This window comes from Diplodia seriata (genome assembly GCF_021436955.1).
Source record: "Diplodia seriata strain FDS-637 chromosome Unknown scaffold_4, whole genome shotgun sequence".
Taxonomy (NCBI): Eukaryota; Fungi; Ascomycota; class Dothideomycetes; order Botryosphaeriales; family Botryosphaeriaceae; genus Diplodia; species Diplodia seriata.
In genome coordinates, this window is record NW_027117311.1 from 757,520 (window position 1) to 776,301 (window position 18,782).

At 58.4% G+C, this 18,782-nt stretch overlaps 9 protein-coding genes across 9 annotated transcripts; 7 read left to right on the top strand and 2 right to left on the bottom strand.

Annotated features, from left to right (window-relative positions):
• Positions 1-346: 346 nt before the first annotated feature.
• Positions 347-1,040, top strand: SLS55_004069 (uncharacterized protein; the record flags this gene model as incomplete). Its single annotated transcript, XM_066775531.1, has 2 exons — positions 347-601; positions 681-1,040. 2 exons carry the CDS (start codon positions 347-349, stop codon positions 1,038-1,040), a joined length of 615 nt encoding a protein of 204 aa, XP_066633412.1.
• A 2,013-nt stretch (positions 1,041-3,053) lies between these two features.
• SLS55_004070 (uncharacterized protein) lies at positions 3,054-4,250 on the top strand (the record flags this gene model as incomplete). The annotated part of the gene is made up of 1 exon (XM_066775532.1): positions 3,054-4,250. One exon carries the CDS (start codon positions 3,054-3,056, stop codon positions 4,248-4,250), a length of 1,197 nt encoding a protein of 398 aa, XP_066633413.1.
• A 324-nt stretch (positions 4,251-4,574) lies between these two features.
• Positions 4,575-7,367, bottom strand: ABZ1 (para-aminobenzoate synthase, (PABA); the record flags this gene model as incomplete). Its single annotated transcript, XM_066775533.1, has 2 exons — positions 4,575-5,076; positions 5,173-7,367. 2 exons carry the CDS (start codon positions 7,365-7,367, stop codon positions 4,575-4,577), a joined length of 2,697 nt encoding a protein of 898 aa, XP_066633414.1.
• A 627-nt stretch (positions 7,368-7,994) lies between these two features.
• Positions 7,995-10,331, top strand: SLS55_004072 (uncharacterized protein; the record flags this gene model as incomplete). The annotated part of the gene is made up of 6 exons (XM_066775534.1): positions 7,995-8,119; positions 8,375-8,882; positions 8,934-9,050; positions 9,109-9,194; positions 9,242-9,863; positions 9,915-10,331. 6 exons carry the CDS (start codon positions 7,995-7,997, stop codon positions 10,329-10,331), a joined length of 1,875 nt encoding a protein of 624 aa, XP_066633415.1.
• Positions 10,332-10,854: 523 nt separating this feature from the next.
• Positions 10,855-12,559, top strand: SLS55_004073 (uncharacterized protein; the record flags this gene model as incomplete). Its single annotated transcript, XM_066775535.1, has 2 exons — positions 10,855-10,859; positions 11,065-12,559. The coding sequence occupies 2 exons, from the start codon at positions 10,855-10,857 to the stop codon at positions 12,557-12,559; spliced, it is 1,500 nt and encodes a 499-aa protein (XP_066633416.1).
• A 118-nt stretch (positions 12,560-12,677) lies between these two features.
• Positions 12,678-14,185, top strand: SLS55_004074 (uncharacterized protein; the record flags this gene model as incomplete). The annotated part of the gene is made up of 3 exons (XM_066775536.1): positions 12,678-12,682; positions 12,779-12,784; positions 13,042-14,185. 3 exons carry the CDS (start codon positions 12,678-12,680, stop codon positions 14,183-14,185), a joined length of 1,155 nt encoding a protein of 384 aa, XP_066633417.1.
• Positions 14,186-14,615: 430 nt separating this feature from the next.
• On the bottom strand, positions 14,616-15,216 carry CWC21 (RNA-splicing factor; the record flags this gene model as incomplete). Its single annotated transcript, XM_066775537.1, has 2 exons — positions 14,616-14,922; positions 14,984-15,216. The coding sequence occupies 2 exons, from the start codon at positions 15,214-15,216 to the stop codon at positions 14,616-14,618; spliced, it is 540 nt and encodes a 179-aa protein (XP_066633418.1).
• Positions 15,217-15,418: 202 nt separating this feature from the next.
• On the top strand, positions 15,419-16,816 carry SLS55_004076 (uncharacterized protein; the record flags this gene model as incomplete). Its single annotated transcript, XM_066775538.1, has 2 exons — positions 15,419-15,534; positions 15,604-16,816. The coding sequence occupies 2 exons, from the start codon at positions 15,419-15,421 to the stop codon at positions 16,814-16,816; spliced, it is 1,329 nt and encodes a 442-aa protein (XP_066633419.1).
• A 401-nt stretch (positions 16,817-17,217) lies between these two features.
• On the top strand, positions 17,218-18,444 carry SLS55_004077 (uncharacterized protein; the record flags this gene model as incomplete). The annotated part of the gene is made up of 1 exon (XM_066775539.1): positions 17,218-18,444. The coding sequence occupies one exon, from the start codon at positions 17,218-17,220 to the stop codon at positions 18,442-18,444; it is 1,227 nt and encodes a 408-aa protein (XP_066633420.1).
• Positions 18,445-18,782: the final 338 nt, after the last annotated feature.

Sequence of the window (18,782 nt, forward strand, 5' to 3'; positions counted from 1 at the left end):
CTCACGCTGGTTGGCTATTCATACAGAAGAATGCTTCATCATCAACATTTTGTAATGCATGATCTTCGACATTTATCAGCGCGGAACGAAACCGTCACGGATACATGTTGGATGTAGATGGGCGCTCACGTGCGTAATCTCACATAAGCTGTGAGATTCCTTTCGGCTTTGGACAGGCGCGGGGTAGGTTCGCTTGGGCGAGCTCAGGTGGGAAATGAGGGGCAGGGAAGCAGACAACCCATCTCATGATATATATATATAAGAACGACGTCGGCTGCTATATCTCCGACGAGAGAGGGCATTTTCATGAACCCACACTAAGCAAAACGACGACCATCCAACCATCATGGCAGACACCAAGGAAAACGGAAAGACGACGACCAAAGTCATCTCGCCCATCAGGCTCGCCCACGTCGTTCTCAGAACGCGGCCCGAGACCTTTGCCGACATGGTCGCCTTCTACAAGACCTTCCTGGGCGCCGAGTCCTCGCACGAGAACGCTTTCATATCCTTCCTGACGTACGACGAAGAACACCATCGCATCGCCATCGTCGCGATGCCGGATCTTGGTCCGAAAGACCCCAAGACAGCCGGGATGGAGGTGAGTTGGAAGAAGCCAATGCCAATGCCCAAAACCCCCCCCCAAAAAAAAACCCCCCAGACTGATGGATACTTGCAAGCACATCGCCTTCACCTTCGCCACGGTCCAGGACCTCCTGACGGCCTACACGCAGCGCAAGGAGCTCGGCATCAAGCCCGTCTGGTGCGTCAACCACGGACCGACGCTCAGCATCTACTACCGCGACCCGGACGGCAACCACATCGAGACGCAGGTCGACGTCTTCGACACGTCCGAGGAGACGACGGCGTACATGGCCGACCCCGCCTTCGCCGAAAATCCCATCGGCGTCGACTTCGACCCCGACGACACCATCGAGAAGCTCGAGAAGGGGGTGGTGTCCGTTCGGGACGTTTTGAAGAGGCCGAACATTGGCCCGCGGGACCTGTCGGATGTGGCCATGGTGGTGGAGTCTCATTGAGGAACGGGAGGAATCCCGCTGTATGGGCTCTATATCAGAGCGCTTACTCTGTGGCATTCGTTAAGTGGAAGAAAGCACATTTGCCTCTTCAAATGAATACGATGACATTGCTCATGGGCTTATGGATAGGAAAGCACCCTTTCCTGCTTGTAGGAGAGCGTGGTGACGGGGAGAGATTAAGCAAGGCTTTGGCCATCCCCCAACCCGACGAAGGAAGCCGCATGTAACCATGCCTCGTGCTCTGATGGCTGTTTGAGGAAACCTCTCCCATTCCGCGAGGTCGAGCGAAGACGCATGGCCGGGATGAGCCGCAGCATGTTTTGGCGAAGGCGAAGGATTCTACAAAGGCACGGTCGTGGTAATTAGCATTGGCAGACGCATTGGTAGAGGATACGTGTGAGGGACAGGCTTGCTTACCATGAGAGACGCATTGGGCCCGTCCTCACTGCGCTTTCCACGACGAGGAGGCAAACGTAAGCGATTCGCTACTGTCTTTGATCATTGGCTCTATCGGGGCCATTCTCTTGTGGTGCGAGAAGTGAATCGGTATTCGCTGTTTGCCCTTTAGTCAGCCACAGCGCCATCACGAGAGATGCCGAACGGATAATCCTACCGGGAGCGGTATCGCCTGATGCCGTATGCTATGATTTCCAATGGTAAGGTTATCGGAAAACATAGCGCCTGACAGATTCTCGCTCCACAGCATCTGCAACAATCCTTCCCTTCTGGTAGGAATAGATCCGGCCCGAGCGTGTCGACAACGGACATGGCCATATAGGTGATTAGTTGTAGGTTAGAGACGCGGGGTGCCGCTTCTCTCGACTTCGGCGTTGAGGGGCGGGCACTGGAATGAGAGAGGAGAAGATGGATGATGCTAACTAGCTCCTCTGCAGGAGGAGCCTATCTACCCTGGTGACTCCCGCTAGGCGGGAGGCACCTGCCACTGCTGCTGCCAAGAAAGAGGACGCACGGGCCAACAGCGGGGTGCCGCTTCTCTCGACTTCGGCGTGCGCAAGGTTTGCAACATAGCTGCTGAGTGAAACCGAAGCAAACGACACAGCAGGTGAGGCAGAAGCAGCAGGCCGCTCGGGCAACCTTCGCCATGTGCACAGTAAGTGTGGGGTGGGTAGGATCTGGCGATAGATAAGTCGATTGCACAGAAGAGGGCGGTTCTCTCTCCGGCCGCAAATACCTTCGTTGGAGGTTTTCCCCAAACGGAAGGCAGCATCGACACTGCCTAAACCGGGATGCTATGTACCTGACAGCCTCGACAAATCCGAAGCCGGTTCCCGCTAGCGCAAGGGGTAGCCAAGGACGTGTTCAAAGGCAACGGCATCCAGCCCAACTCGACGTTCCCACGCCTTACCACCTTACGCGCAATGGCCGTGAGCTTCGAGGCTAATGCAAGACGCTTTTATTGCTTACGATGTGCCTCGGCTGGGAGACGGGCTCTGATTGGCTTGCGCCGTCAAGGATGGGCTCGGCTGGGCTCGGGAATCGTCCATCGATCCACCTACAATGTCGATCCCGAATCGTACCTCGGCCTGTCACTTGTAGATCCAGACGTCACGGCGTGAGTAATCCAGCTCTCCTTTGCGATGGCACCTTTGCCGCTTTCATTCATTGGTCATCACTGGTTTTTTTTCGACTTTGGTCTTGTCCCTTTTCTTCTCCGCAATGGCGGATACATGTGTTTGGGATGGGGCTTTGCTGGATGGTGTTGATCAACGAGGCGGATGAGAAGAGGGAGTCGAGCCGTTTCCGACATTCGCGGTGTCGAGCACTGCTCCTTTTGGCACCATCACGACTCGAGCATCCAGTACTACCGCTCCCTTCCGCACTGCCGGTGCTGCTTCCGGTGCGTGGGCCGGCCCTAGCTCCCGCACTTCTTGTGTATCTTCATTTACCGTACGCAGCAGCACACTCAACGACTGTTGGCCTTTAAAAGCGACCATGGCTCGTCGTGGCGTAGAATCACAAGGCTTCATCCTTCACTCATTCGCTTAGTCCAAGATGCCTTCGCTCACCACCACTGTCCGCTCCGCCTTCCTCCTGGCCGCCACGGCCGGCCTGGGCGTCAACGGCGCGCCCACGACCATATCCAAGCGCGGCCCGACGTGCTCCGAAGTCAACCTCTCCGTCACCATCACGGCCGAGAACCATGCGGTCCCGCAGTACCTCGTTGACGGGCTCAGCGGGGCCAGCCTGACGGCGGGCGGCGTCGAGGGGCTGCTCAACGGCGTGGGCAACGAGCTGCAGCTGGCCGTGGTCAACGGCACCTACAACATTGCCGGCCTCTTCTGCGAGCCCGAGGCGCAGGTGGCCGGCCGGTCGGACAGCGTGCAGCTGCTGGTGCACGGCATCGGCAACGACCGCCACTACTGGACAGGCGGCGTCGACGAGGTCGAGCGCTACTCGTGGATCGCGCACGCCTCGCAGCAGGGCTACCCCGTGCTGGCCATCGACCGCCTGGGCGCCGGCGCCTCGGACCGCCCCGACCCCGTCGCCGTCGTGCAGAAGCCCGTCCACGTCGAGATCGTGCACCAGGTCGCCCAGGCCCTGCGCGCCGGCAGCGTCGCCGGCATCGACCGCGCCTTCGCCCGCGTCGCCTACGTCGGCCACTCGTTCGGCTCGCTCATCGGCAACACGCTGGCCGCGCGCTACCCGGACGACGTCGACGCCGTGCTGCTGACGGGCTACACGAGCGAGATCAAGCAGGCCATCCCGGGCTTCCTCGTCACCTCGGGCGGCGCCCCCGCCGCCCTCGTCGACCCCGCCCGCTTCGCCGCCCTCCTGCCCAAGCCGGGCTACCAGCTCATGTCCTTCGAGTCCGGCGTGCGCGGCCTCGTCTTCACCAACACGCCGTCCGAGTGGGACGCCGCCGTCGTCAAGTCCGAGTACAGGAACCGCCAGACCTTCACCCTCGGCGAGGCCGTCAGCACCGTCTTCGTCAACGACGTCGCCGACGACTACACCAAGCCCGTCCTCGTCCTCACCGGCCACAAGGACCAGTTCTTCTGCGCCCTGGCCCTGCCGCTGCTGGGCGAGGGCGATTGCACCGGCTATGGCGAGAAGACGGCGCGCCTGTTCCCCAATGCGGATTACCGCTTCCAGGAGATCGCGAACACTGGCCACGCCCTGAACTTCCACTACTCTTCGAACGAGACGTTCGCTGCTGCCCACGACTTTTTGGAGAGCGCTGGCTTCTAAGGTTGGAAGTCTGTTCACGATGTGGATGAAAGTGGAGAAATCCTGTAAAATACTGTTTAGTGATAATGTATATAACTGAGTGCGCATATAACGCCTCCTTTGATCAGAACAGAGACTGTGTTCTTTCATCAAAAGGATCCGAACAAAATATTGAACTGTTTACGTTACCGTATGACCATGTTCTTCGTGCGAGCGTTGAGCTCTACGAAATCCATTCCAATGACCCCATTCCATGCTTTTGCTGTTGAACGCTCCAAAATTCCCCCGAAACTTTTACATAAAAGGAAAATGAACAGAAATCAGACAAATGCAAGCACAGCATCATCAAACATCCACCCGCGCATCAAACATCCCCAATGCACTCTCCAACTTCACCACCATCTCGGCATACTCGCCCTCGGGTGTACTCTGCGCCGTCACCGCCCCACCCGCACCGACCCTCCAAACCTCCTTTTTCTCTCCTTCTTCCTCCCCTTCCTCTGCTCCCTCCCCATCCCACCGCCAAGCCGTCCTGATGACGACGGCGAAGTCGCCCCCGCCGCCGACGTCCAGGTAGCCCAGCACGCCCGAGTAGACGCCGCGAGGCTCGTGCTCTTCGATGGCGTGCAGGAGTTCGCACGAGCGCTTCTTGGGCGCGCCGGTCATGGAGCCTGGCGGGAGTGAGGCGTGGAGGATGGCGATGCCGGTTGCTGCTGTTTTGGTGGCGGTGTGTCCAGGTTCTTCTTTTCCTTCTCCCTCTTCTTCTTCTTCGGGAGCGGCGGCGGCGTCGTCGTCTCCCTCGTGGTTATGGAGGGATTGTGCATTTGCTGCTGTCTCGCGGCGGAGTCTGGGGGGCATAGTTGTGGAGGACGAGTGATGGATGGGATGCGAGGCGGAAACGCCGGGGCAGGGAGACGGGCAGGGTGAAGGGGCGAGCGAGGACGTCTGCGACGATGCTGCCGTGCTGGCGGGGTGGTCTGAGTCTTCCGACGAGTCTTCAGGATTGCCGATGATGGTAGGAGGAGCTGTCCCTGAGCCGACCACGCCCTGCTGCTGCAGTCCCCGCAACAGCAACACCTCCTGCTCCCTCTCCTCTTCCGCCCACCGCCCCGTCAAGTCACCCTCAATCACACTGACCAGCTGGAACACCGTCTCGTACTCCTCGACGCCCATTAGCTTGCTGACGCGTACGTTGCCCGCGCCCACCACGCCGTGCAGGTCGTGCCGTACGAGATCCACAATCATCAGGTTCTCGGCGCGCTCCTTGGAGCTGTTGAGGATGCGGGCGGCGTCTGCTCGCGTCACACCGTCCTTCTTTTGGACTGTGCCCTTGATGGGGCGGTATTGGCAGCGCCCCTGTCGCGTCCAAGAGAGAAAACGTTCGGGGCTGCTGCTGAGGATGTCGATGCCGGAACCGCGCGGGCCGAGGCGGATGTAGCCGCCGAATGGGGCGGGGTTGAGATGGCGGAGACGGGTGTAAAGATGCCAGGCGAAGGTGGAGGAAGATGTGCGGGGGAGGCGGATGGTGGTTTGCGAGGTGAGGCAGAGTTCGTACGAGTCGCCGGCGCGGATGGACTCCTGGCAGGCGCGGACCTTGTTTTCGTAGGAGTTGCTGAGGGGAATGGAGACGGATGACTCTTTGAGGTTGGATGAGAGGTTGGCGGAGGGTTTTGGCGGTGGGTGAGATGTCAGGGTGCTGAGTTTCCGAGCCGTTGACTGGACCCAGCTCCCATCGCCATCTCGAATGCTCTGGATGTATATCCTGTGAGAAATATGGTCGACGATGATGCTTCGCGTGACAAAAGCGAAGGCGAGATCTGGCTTGCGGAACTTCCTTGCGTTAGGATCCGGTGTTGGTTTGACATCAATGGTCTCCAGTCCGGCTTCGTACGACACGAACCCTATCAATCCGCCCCAAAATGGCGAGTCTGCGGGCCCTTGTTTAACGTGTGTCAATTCAATCAGATGCTTGAGATATGACCATATATTTACTCCTTCTTCACGATGCAAGAGGTGTCGCCCAACCCGAAGCTCCAGGACTTGGCCATCCACGAAATACTCGACCCGTAGGTTTCTTTCCGTTTCTAGACATCCAATGATGGACTTGCTACCAGTCTCCCCGCGGATCGGTTGTTTCCGCTTATTTAAACCAGACTCAAGAACGGCGGCCTCGTGGCCAGGGATTTCAAGCAGTTCGCAGATGCCGCGAACATCGTTTTCGGCAGATGAAATGCACTTGTACTCGACGTGGACGCCAGGGCGGTTGACGAGGGACGATTGAACCAGACGGCAGTGAAGATTATCCCAGCAAGTGTCCTTTGCAAAGGGGATGCCATGTTGGAAGTCCTGACCGGCGGCTGAAGACTTGGCCAACGGGTTGCGCATCCGCCGGTGTCTCCGAGATGGCCGCGACAATAGCCATCTACTTGATTGGGCCCACCAGTTCTGGACGATTCTCGCGCCTTCAGAGTCTGTACATATAGACTCGGGATGATATTGAACGCCCCAGAACGGCTTTGACACGTGCTCTACCGACATCAACACAGGACCATTTTGAGCGCTGTCGCAGTCCCAAGCTAGTGGTCTCAAGTTCGGGCACTGCGTTGAGGGGGACCATAGGGTTGACGGTGGATGCGGAACGCCGGACAACAGAGGAAAGCCCAGGTTGACATGAAGAGAGTGGTATTGTGTGGCGTAGACTTCACGCAGGTCTCCAAATAGAGAGTGGGCTTGGTGGTGAACGCGGGTGATGATTCCATGCCGAGGCTCGGGAAGCCTCTCAATAGTAGCGCCAAACGCATGGGCCAGACTTTGGAAACCCAGGCAGATGCCAAGGACGGGGAGGACATGTTCGTCGGGAAGAGTCCATAAGGATGGGATAAGGCCAGTGTCCTGGGGATTTGCGACTGTTCCGGGACCGGGACCGGCAACGACGGCGTCGAAAGAGTCCAAGAAACGGTGGAAGTGGGCGGGCGAGGAGTGGGTGAAGTCTGGATGGTCGATGCGGATGGAAGTGACATGGGCGTTGAGGGACTGTTGCAGAAGCGCCACGATGTTGTTGGCGAATGAATCGTAGGCGTCGACGAACAGAATGCGGGGGGCCGCACAGATGCCATACGGGTCCACGTCGGAGGGCATCGTGTCAGGGCCGCGGCGGGCAGGTATCTCAAGCGCAAAGGGGGGTCTGAAGAAATAGGCAGGAACCAGAACCAGTCATCGGCGGGCTGCGGGAGGAAGAGACGGCGAGAAAACTCGACTGGGATGCCGAATCAAGTCCGAGCCGGATCAGGACATGAGGCAGCGAGCACCGCTTGACTCGCACAGGGCAACAGGAAGGGAAGAGAGTCGCAGCGGCACGGGTTGGAAAAAAGAGCGTTATCGACGGCTGCCGTACTTATCTTAGCGCGGCGACCCTGCATCGCGATCCACAGCCTTACGGCCGTGCTGCGACTGGCATTGGCCCGGCTGCCGTGCAACTAGCGAGTCGTTAATAGAGCGGTTGACGAAGCTTGCGCGCAATTTATTTGACTTCGCACGACGAGCGCGCAAGGGTTGCAGAGAGGGCTGCGGCCGGTGTCGAGGCCTCGCGCGGCAGCCACCGACGTCGATGCCTCAGAGAGCGAAGTCAAACGGCGCAGAGCTGGAGGCAACTCCGCGGGCGGGCCGCGCCAGGCCCGTGACTGCTGAGATAGAGCGTCACAGTCCCCCGTGCCCGTGGAGAAAACGCCGCCCGCCCCTCGTCTCCTCCGCAGTACCGCAGTCGTTATGTCATCCCTTCCCCCCGACCAAGACGAGCCCGCGTGGTACAAGTGCCGGCACTGCGACGACCAGTTCAAGCGCGAGGACCACCTGCGCCGCCACGAGCTCAGCCATGGCTTCCCGCGCTTCCTGTGCGACCACCCCGCCTGCGGCATGCGCTTCCACCGCAAGGACGTCCTGCAGCGACACAAGCTCGTCCACCAGCCCAATCCCTTGAAGCGGCGGCGCAAGCCGCGCCGCGGCGCCATCCCCCGCGGCCCCATCCAGCAGACCTCAGACTCGTCCACCACCCCGCCTGGCGATTTCAGCCCGCCGCCCGTCGCCCACGCCCACGCCCAAGCCCACGTCCAAGTCCCGCTGCCCGCCCTCACCCCGCCCGCCGCCAGCACCGCCTCGCAGTCGCCGCCCCACGACCTGCACCAGCTCGCCGCCCAGGGCGACTCGTTCAACCTGACCACCGAGTGGGACTATGCCATCCACGAGTGGCCGGAATTCGGCCTGCACCCCGGCCTCCCCAACTTCGTGCAGCCGTCCTGGCAGAACTGTCTCATGCCCGTCTTCGACACCACTTCCTCGCCGCTCATCCCCCCCTCCCTGGCCCTCGCCCACGCCCCCAATGCTTCCTTCCCCTTGGACGCCGCCTTTGTGCCGCACCCAGCCTTGCCCTTGTCGCCGCAGGACATGCGCATATGCGTCGACAAGTTCCGCCAGCGATTCTTGCCCCGCATCCCTTTCCTTCATTACTTGACCTGCGAGCACGAGTGCGTCTCCCAGAACTCCGCTCTGTATTACACCATGGCCATGGCTGGCTCCCTCTATCTTGACAACTACCGTCCCAAAGCCGCGCGGATGCATAAGCTCGCCTCCGAAACCTTGCAAAAACAGTCTCGCATGGTACGTGAGCTCTTGCGCTTTCGTGCCCATTTCCGACTAAGCATTCGATAGGCCAACCCCAGTCTCCAAGACTTCCAAGCAAACATTCTGATTATAGACTTCGCCGTCTGGTACGGCAACGAGGAGATGCGGAGATGGGCAAGTCGAGAGAAGCACGCTCTGGCCCAGGTCAGCCAATCCCATCGCCCTCGCCGCCTTGGCCTTCCCCCACTCACGTGTTCCGTAGGCTTTGATTGAGTTCGTGTCAACTTCGCTCCCGCCCCTGAGCTACGATGACTGGGGCAGATGGAGATTGAGAGAAGAAATCAAGAGGTACCGAGAACGGTCGTGGTAGCTTCGACAGTGGCTGACAGCTCCAGGACTGGCTTCGCTTTTTTCGTCAACTGCGTCATGCAGTCGACCTTTTACGGCCATGATACCCCCATCCTGGCCAGTGCTATAGAGCTGTCTCTTCCGAGCCCCGAGAGTATCTGGGAGGCCACCTCTGAGGCGGAATGGCAAACACAGGTCGAGCTTCTCGGACTGCGGGAGAAGTCGGAGATAATTTTCCCAGTCGCTGCTCACGCCATCCTTTCTCAAGATACAGAATACTCAACCGACTACGAGCTAGCCACCCTTTTCGGACAATTCATCCTTCTTTGCGTCATCATGGACTCGTACAATGCCGCCGCCAAACTTCCCACCAATTATTTGACCGTCGAAGGCTGGCAGAACCGAGACATGGCTTTGTTCCGGCTACGCGACACCATCGATGGCGCCTTGAGTCTATGGACTGAGCTTTGGTGGGCAAGTCCGGAATGCTTATGGGACGCGAATGTTCCTGCGCATCCGCGCATCGAAAACATCTTTTTGCACCTCTACATCACCACCAAACTACACAAGAACGAAGACTCGTCCCGGGACCGACCAGCTTGGACTTTCAAGCCCATCGAATGCGCCACCTCCATGTTCACAAGCGTCTCCAAGGCCGGTTTCACCGAGGTACAGTGCACATGCTGGCCCCGTCACGATTTAACGACTGACACGAATCAGGTTGCGACATATGCCGCTCATATACTTAGTTTCTCTTGCTACTATGTCGCTGTCGAAATGTCCCGTACCATGTCAGCATGGCTCAGGATGGTCGCTGCACCATCCTACGGTCCGCTCACACGCCGCGACACCGAGATAGTCACCAGGTTGCGCCAGGCTGTCAGACGGCACGTTGCCCATCCGCCCACAGCGCCCGTCACCAAGCAAGAAAATCTTCTGGGCGCGGCCCCAGTATCTACCACGAAACTTCTGCGAGATGGGTCAAGCTTAGAGGACCTGATTAAGCAAGTCGAGGAGATTTGGACGCTTGGATTGGGCGGCGAGCAGTGGAGAGAAGACGAGGTAAAAGGCGTGGCAGTAAGGCCGTTGCAGTCGACCCCGATGCCGAATCTGGAAACTCCGATGCCTATACCGTAAACCTGGGCCCATCTTTAGCCGTCTTTGCTCATGTCCACATGCTAGCCAGCATTCTGTACGTTTATGTGTATTCCAGTCATCCATCGCGTGGGCTTGGCTCATATCAAAAGAGCCACCTCATTTCAGATATGTACAGTGCTTGGCTGTCCTCGCATGTCAAGCCCTTCAACTGCTCGGATACAATCTTGAAAGCCGATGGAGAGAGTACTGCGGTGCTTCACGGCGATGATGGTGATCTGTGGAGAGGTTACCTGCGCATGTGACCCACAAAAGGTAAACAAAACGAGGCCGCAGTAAGGTCCAGTAGCGCTGACGGCATGGTGTACCAGAAATCGTGCGCGGGAGGGACGGACCGAACTACGAGCATGCAGCTTGGTGAAGTAAGCGTTGATATTATTGAACCATGGTCCCCCCACCCCCATTTACCCATCGCGGCCAACCAACGCCCCACAACGGCCATCGCTTCCGCACACCGTCCCCGCACATGAAATTCTCGACTGCCCTTGATTTCTGACTGCTCACGATGAGGTGGTTAAAAACCGGGAGTCTTCTCGTCACAATCCTTCCAACCTCGCAACGACATCGCAACTCAGTATATCGCAGAAGCGCACTGAGCAACACAGTCACCACTTCCTCAACCAGACATGCCCTCGAACATGCCTCAAACGAATCAAAAAGCACGAAGCCACAAACTGCATTCGGTACTTTGCCTGCCTCCGCCTCCCGCATGGAGGACAGCAGCAAAGACTCTCTCAGATGACGACTCGTCGTCCTCTGAGGTCGAGACCCCCATCACCGTGTCTGTCACCAAAGGTAGAGATGAAGAAGGCGCCCCCATCCCAACAACCATCGACGTCCACCAGCAAGCAATCGACCTCGACAGTCAGAATCCGCCTTCGCAGACCATCATGCTCCAAGCCATTAGGTGCAAGCACGAATACCCGGTCGCGAAGCACAGCCGCGCATACCGGGCCTTCACGCACCAGGGGTACGACGCGCCGCTTTGCCCGCACTGCGCCATCGCAGCACCGCCATCCCCCGGATCACTACCCCCCATCAGCGACGGCGGCGACGAAGAGCAGGAACGAGAGGAAACAGCGAGGGACGCGACCGCCGTGACCACGGTGACCGCAACCCGCTGCGGCCACCCCATCGCCGTGCGCCGCCGCACCGCCTCCATCATCGCCGCAAACCCTCTAACATTCTCCCGCCCTTCCTCTTTCCTCACCGCCAACGCCGCAAAAGAAAATGGGGCCGCCAACGGCAACAAGGGAACCACGGCCACCGAACCCCCCGAATCCTGGCCCGGCTTCACCCGCGCCTCCACCCCGGCCGCGCTGTCCCGCCCGCCCCTCAAGCGCAAGTGCGTCCGCGCGAACCTGAACGTCGAGCGCTGCGTTGGGTGCGTGCGGCGCGAGTACGCGCGCTCGCGGAACGAGCTGGCCCGCGCGCGCGAGGAGGTGATGAAGGTTTGGGAAGAGGTCGAGCTGGTCATGGAGGCGGACGGGACGGCCGTGGCCGGCCACGGCGGCGGGATCGGCTCCGGCAGGGATCTCGAGTGGGAGGGTCTGGCGGGCGCGCGGCTGGCCATGTGGAGGAGGAGGTGTGTCGGGCTGAGGTGTGGGTTGGAGGTTTTGGCCGCGGAGGAGGAGGGGGCGAGGAGGGAGGCGGAAGGGGAGGCGCCATCTGTGGATGGGGAGGGTGAGGGTAAGGGGGTTGTCGTGGGTCGGGGTCTGGGGAAGAGGATGGGGAGTGTGGGTAGCTTAAGGAGTTTGAGGGGTTTGTCGGGGCCGATGAGCTGGTGGAAGGGGAGGGAGAAGGGTGAGGGTGCTGGAAGTCCTGCAACCGTTGTTGCTTTGAAGCCGGCTCTGAAGATGTCGTTGATGCCGGACGGCGGCGGCCGCGACGCCGAAGGGGCGAAGAAAAAGAAGAAGACGACGGTTGTCCGCTTCGATCCGGAAACGACGAACTTTGATCGGTGCTCACGCCGTCTCTCACGGCTCGCGAGAACGAGCAAACACTATCGTCCGGGAAGGTGGGCAACGGATGGTCTGCTGGAGGACACGAGCGGCTTCAGCTTGAAGACGGAGAGCCAGATCAGGGATTGGTATTTCCCACTGCAGGAGTCTCATCTTGCACCGAGGGAGGATGAGATATCGCGCGAGAACACACGGAAAGGGGACAAGCGGATCACAGGCAAGGCGCAAAGGTGGTGGTGGCCTTGGTGAGCCTGACAGGATCCTTGGTCCATCGAAAGATGTGCCTTGACCTATTGCATCGACAATTTAGTGGTTCCCCAATTTTGCTGAGCATGAATGAAATGTGGCTTGACGGAAAAAGGTGAGTATGTAGTGAGGTGCTAGTGCTCCGGAACAATGACTTCACTGTGGGACTGTACCACAGCAGGCACCAGCCCGCGAATTCTGTAAGCCCTGAATGAACTGCAGTTCAAAGTGCAAAATTTTCAGTTTGAACCAGCCCGGCTGCCTGCTTTAAACTGCCCGATTGCCCTTCTTCCTTTCAATACTCTTTGTAGAACGAAGCAGCAATCCGCCGCACACCACTCCCCAACAAACCCAACCACCGCCCTTACAAATTTATAAAATAGCCAGCTCTCTGAGATGGCTAAACCACCGCACACTTGCCCACACTGTCACTCCGCTCGGAGCCACAAAAACAGTGACACGTGGGGCAGCAGCGACAGCAACAGATCCACCGCCATGAACATACCCAGCATTGCCGGAAACCTCAACACCACCATTGCACCGCCTCCCACCGCCTCCGGCCCCTCTCTCTCACACCCGATGGACCTCGCCAAGGATTTCCCACTATCCCCGCCCTACGAACCCGACATGTGCCTCGACTGCGCGCGCGCCTGCCTCGCGGCATTGAAGAAGGATTACGAAAGCATAAGACTGAAGCTACTCGAATCGTCCTCGCAAAATCTGTACCGGAACAAGGACGTGAAGCGCAGGCGCTTGCCCAGAATACCCAGCAAAGAGGAGTTCATGCAACGCCGCAAGCTGCGGGATGGGTGCCGCATGCTGCTGAAGCTACTGGCCAAGGAAATCCGGACGGCGACGTGCAGGGTGGTTAACGCGGATTTGGCGGCGGAGTCAAGGGAGGAGAGCCGGAAGTGGGTGGAGCAGGAGTTGAGAAACGCGTTCGACGTGGAGGTGACGGGCGTCGAGGAAGGTGCAACTTGGAGGGCAGAGTTGGTGAAACTGTTTGCGAGAGCCGCTGGTGCAAAAGCGCCTGCGGAATACGACCATCCCTCGGCAGCGAGCTCATTTGGACCCGCTCGTGAGCGGGAGGTTGGGTGTCCGATGGGTCCAAACTCGAGAGTGCAACGTCAGACGTATCTAGACGTTGCACCGTATGCTGAGGGTCCAAAGGATGGCGCTGAGCCCGCAGTCAAAAGACCTAGGAAAGTGTCGTTCACGCCTGACGTGTTTGACGAGCTGGATCCAGATCCAAACTCGGAGCAGCCGAAGATAAGGGATCGCATCGCGTACTTCAATCGTATGCACCCTGCATACCGTCCCGGAGCTCATGCAGGCAAAGAATACTGCGACACATCTGGATGGTTGCAGGATCCCTACGACTATGGCGCGGACACACAGGCGGAGGATCCCAAGTATCGGCCAGTCCGCACGCTCGGCTGGTTTGCCGAACCTTCGACTTACACTACACCGATGGTTATTTTGACGAATGAGCTGGGCGAGAGTCGGACACTTGTTCGAGCAACATTGCCAGAAGAGTCAATTCCCTTTGTGGCGGTAGTAGACCCCGATGTCCATAATCTACGTCTCGGTACTTCAACGCTTATCCAGAAACAGTTGACCGCTTTCTGACCAGGCCAAAACCGAGGGCAAGATCTGGAACGGACTTCCAGCAGCACTACTTCTATGATGATATCGGAATGGGAAGAAAGCTGTTTTGGGTACGGGGCGATTTGTCGATCAAAACCAGCTGTACAAGGAGAATAGGCCGCAAGAAAGTAACTCTGGATATCCACTCGGAACCTTGGTATGATTGTGTGGAATACGCGAAGAGGCAGAAGGCATTACGAGTGATTTGCGAGTGGGTAAAGAAGTGGAAGGCAGAGAGGACTAGCTCGATTGAAGGGATGCGAGGGAAGAGCACGGTTAGCGTGTAGAGCATAGAAGGAACTGAGAGAGATTGCATTTGCGCCTTTGTCCTTTTGTGATTCCTACCATAACGCCTTGCCATGCCAGGTAACGCCGCTCAGCCATGCAGGATTTTATGTCCATGGTATCAAATTTACTCGCTGTCTTCATCCTTGGGCCTCCTCCGATCCTCGTCGTCGTCGGCTTCTTTCTTCATGTTCTCGCGCAGCCTCTCTTCCTGCCTCCTCCAGTGGCTGCCCTCTTCGTAGTCCTTGCTGATACCCAAAGCCTTCCTCAGCTTCTCGCTCTCCTCGATCTTGGCGGCAGCGAGCTCGTGGACTTGGTGCTGTTTGAGGTTGCGGGCCTTGGCCTTGTCAAGTCGCTCGCCAGACGACTCGGCCTCCTTCTGGAGCTTCTTGCGAAGCGCATCGCACTGATCGTCGATCTCATCCTCGTCGACGCTGCAAACGAAGGCGCGTTAGCCGCGTTGCGCCTCTGAGCCGGACCTGGGTTTCGACTCACCCTTCATCTTCCAAGCGGTCGCGGAGCTCAAAAACCTTCACTTCTATTTCGCGCTTGCGGTCATGCTCGAGGATGCCCTGGTCAGGCTGGCGCTGGCGCAGCTGCTTGATTTGGTCGTAGTCCTTGGTGTAGGGTGCGGCGTTATCGCGCGGCTTGAGCTGCGACAGGTTCCGCTGCACGTAGCCCGAGGTACCGCTGCCGCGGGGTGTGGTGAGGCCGACGTTGGAGGACATGGTAAGGTCTGGGTGTTCGCGGGTGTCGGGGTCGTAGGATAGCGCGTAAATGGTGGTGTTGCGGAGAAGGTGGTGTCTGGAATTCCAGCTCCAGGGCCCGCGTCCGCCGGCGCGAGTCATTTCGCCCCGCGATGACGCTTCAGGTGATTCCGCGTCGATACTTTTGCGCCTCTACCTTCGCACTCTCTCGTCAGCAGCCAACATGGTCGAGTCCGAGAAGCCATCCGCCTCTGAAGATGCGCCACTGACGCGCCTGCCCTTTCCGCCGGTTACAAAACAGCACATCCTCAACTGCTCTTTTCATGCATGGCATCCCAGGTAGTTCTTGCCCCACCGGCCGGTCCGCTTTGGCAGGCTCCTTTGCTCACAGAACCGCCTTTCCCAAAGGTACCGCAAGATCACGCCCAAGGCTCGTCTAATACCGCTCTCGCGACCCTTTCTGAACTACCTGCGCGCCGACGGCATCATCCTGCCCCCCGACGAAGAAGCTTCCCGACGCGACTGGTCCGACGATGACAGCGGCATCTTTTCCTCCACCGAAAACCCCGACGAGGACGAGGACGACGACGATCCCTCCAGAGAGTGGCCCGAGATCCACAACGCAATACGTGACATAATCGCAGAGCTCGGCGGAAAGGTCTGCCCCAAGCTGAACTGGTCGTCACCAAAGGACGCAACATGGATAAATGCCACGAACACCATGGACTGTCGGACCCCGGGCGACATATACATGATGCTGAAGAGCTCCGACTTCATCACTCATGACCTCGAGCAAGCCTTCGCCGACACCGAGGATGCTCCTGCTGTTGAAGGGGACCGGAAGATTACAAGCGAGTCCGAGGTCCCGTACCACCTAGTTCTCCGCAAGTTCTTCATGATAAACCCTTCGGTCGAGTTCCGCTGCTTTGTGAGGAACCGAAGGTTGCTTGCAATCACGCAGCGTGATCCCAACCATTATGAGTTCCTGAGCCCAATGGTTGATCAGCTGCGCAAGGTCATCAATTCCCTGTTCGAAGATCATCTGCGTGACGGCTTCCCCGATCCAAACTTCTCGTTTGACGTTTACATCCCGCCGAAGTATGACAAGGCGTGGTTGATAGACATCAATCCCTGGGCTCAGAGAACGGATCCATTGCTCTTCAGTTGGCTTGAGCTCCTTACCATGGACGGACCGGAGCACTTGGAGGAGACGATGAGGAAGGAAAAGGAAGAGGAGGAAAAGGAGGGATTTGTGAGACTGCAGCTGCGGCCAGCCGACCCCAATCCACCGGCTGCGCAGCCTGAATCAGCAGCGGTGCCTGCGGAAGACGACGAGGAAGACGACGACGACGACGATGCGAAGACTGCGACTCCGGACTCGGATGACGAGGCGGACGAAGAAATCTGGATTCCTGAATTGCGCCTTGTCAAGAGAGACGACCCGGAAGCCTATTCGTTTGCTTCTCCAGCATATAGCGCTCACAAGCTCCCGAAGGATGTTGTGGATGCCAGCAATGCCGGCGAAGGCGGGATGCGCGAGTTTGCAGAGAAGTGGAAAGAAATTCTGGCGAGGGAGCAAGAGGCAGATAGAAATTACTCAAGTTCGGAGGACGATGCGTAGTACGGGAGGCGAGAAGATAAAAGAAAGGCGTTCCTGAATAAATTATCGTGTGGTTACGCTCCGACATTTGGCATTTCCTCTGGAATCTCAAGATACAAAAGCCGTGCATGCAGAATTGGTATATATTCGGCAATTATAAATATCGCTGGGATACGGACGATAGATAACAGCGGGAGGCAAATACATAGAAGAGTTGCCTCCATATTCGCGAGTCGCCATCGATCATGAGCACTCGGTCCATTCCCATTCATGTGACGTCAGCGGGGCAACGGCACGAACTTTCCCCCCGCCACTCTTCGCCGCATATATACACACTGCACGACACCACCGACCACCCAAACAACAATCTCCCCTTCTCATCAGTCGCCGTGGCTCTCCTCCGACAATTCACACGCACAGCAATGGCATCCGAAACGCCCAAGAACATTGTCGTAATAGGCGGCGGCATTATCGGCAGCTCAAGCGCCTACTTTCTCTCGCACCATTCCGCCTTCGACCCCACCAAAACGAACATCACCCTCCTCGAAGCCACAGAAATCGCCGGCGGCGCCAGCGGTAAAGCAGGTGGTCTCCTGGGCCTCTGGGCCTACCCGTCATGCATCGTCCCGCTCTCCTTCCGCCTCCACAAAGAGCTGGCCGACAAGTACGATGGCGCCCAGCGCTGGGGCTACCGTGGCGTGCATTGCGGCCAAATCCTCATGAAGGGACGGCCCGTGAAGAAGGGCGGTGCGGATGTTGGCGAGAGCGTGAGCCTGCAGAAGCGGACGCCGGAAGCGCTGGGCCAGCTGCGCGCCGCGGGCGTGCCAAAGGACCTCGACTGGGTCGTCCCAGAGGGGGTGAGGGCATATGAGGAGATGGGCGCGCCGGACGACACGGCGCAGGTGCACCCATACCACTTCACGACCAGCATGGCCCAATTGGCGGAGGAGAAGGGCGCCAAGGTCGTTTTAGGGAGTGTAACGGACATTAACACTGAAGGAGGTGAAGTGCGCGGCGTCACTTACACCCCGAAGGATGGCGGAGAGGCGCAGACCATACCAGCCGACAGTGTTATTGTTTCCGCTGGCCCCTGGACGCGAAATGTTTGGCCAAAGGCCCCTATCTCGGCAACACGTGCCCACAGTGTTGTCATCAAGCCTCCTCGGGATGTGTCCAACTATGCGCTGTTCACGAGTATCGATCTTCCTTCGGAGGCCGGTGCGTCGGGCAAGCGTCGAGGCTATACTACGACTGTATCTCCGGAGATCTATGCCCGACCATTCCAGGAGGTCTATGCCTGTGGAGAAGGAGACCATCTCGTGCCACTACCAAAGACGACGGAGGATGTAGAGGTGGACCAGCAACGCTGCCAGGACGTAATTGACTACGTGTCGGCGGTTAGCGACGAGCTACGGGACGGCGAGGTCACTGCCAGGCAGGCGTGCTACCTCCCCAACGTGAGTAGGGGCAGTGGCGGTCCGATGATCGGAAAGGTGCCCGGTGTGAAGGGACTGGTCATTGCGGCGGGGCACACGTGCTGGGGCATCCAGAACGGGCCGGGGACGGGCAAGCTCGTGAGTGAAATTGTCTGGGACGGAAAGGCAAAGAGCGCGAACATTGCAAGCTTGGATCCGGCAAAGTGGCTGTAAGGCCCACATGGCGTGAAGAAAAACGCATGCATTGGAGCAGTCGGCTATTCTGCAGCCCAAGCCCACCTCCCTATCCAATGATATACTGGCAATTAACAAGTCAGCCTTCAACAAGCGGCAGATCAACCTTGTGAATTGGACGAAAGCCAGTGTACGTTGAAACCTCACACTGACATCAGAAGGGTATATGTGTTGCATTGCGCCATGCAGATCAGTGAAAGCGGCGGATAATCCGGCTGTAGGTGGTTAGCCAAGTGGATGTGCTGGACCCTTGTTGAAGCCCATCCGCCCCGGTTTTCCCCACGATCGCGGCCACTAGGATGATTCTGAGACCTCTA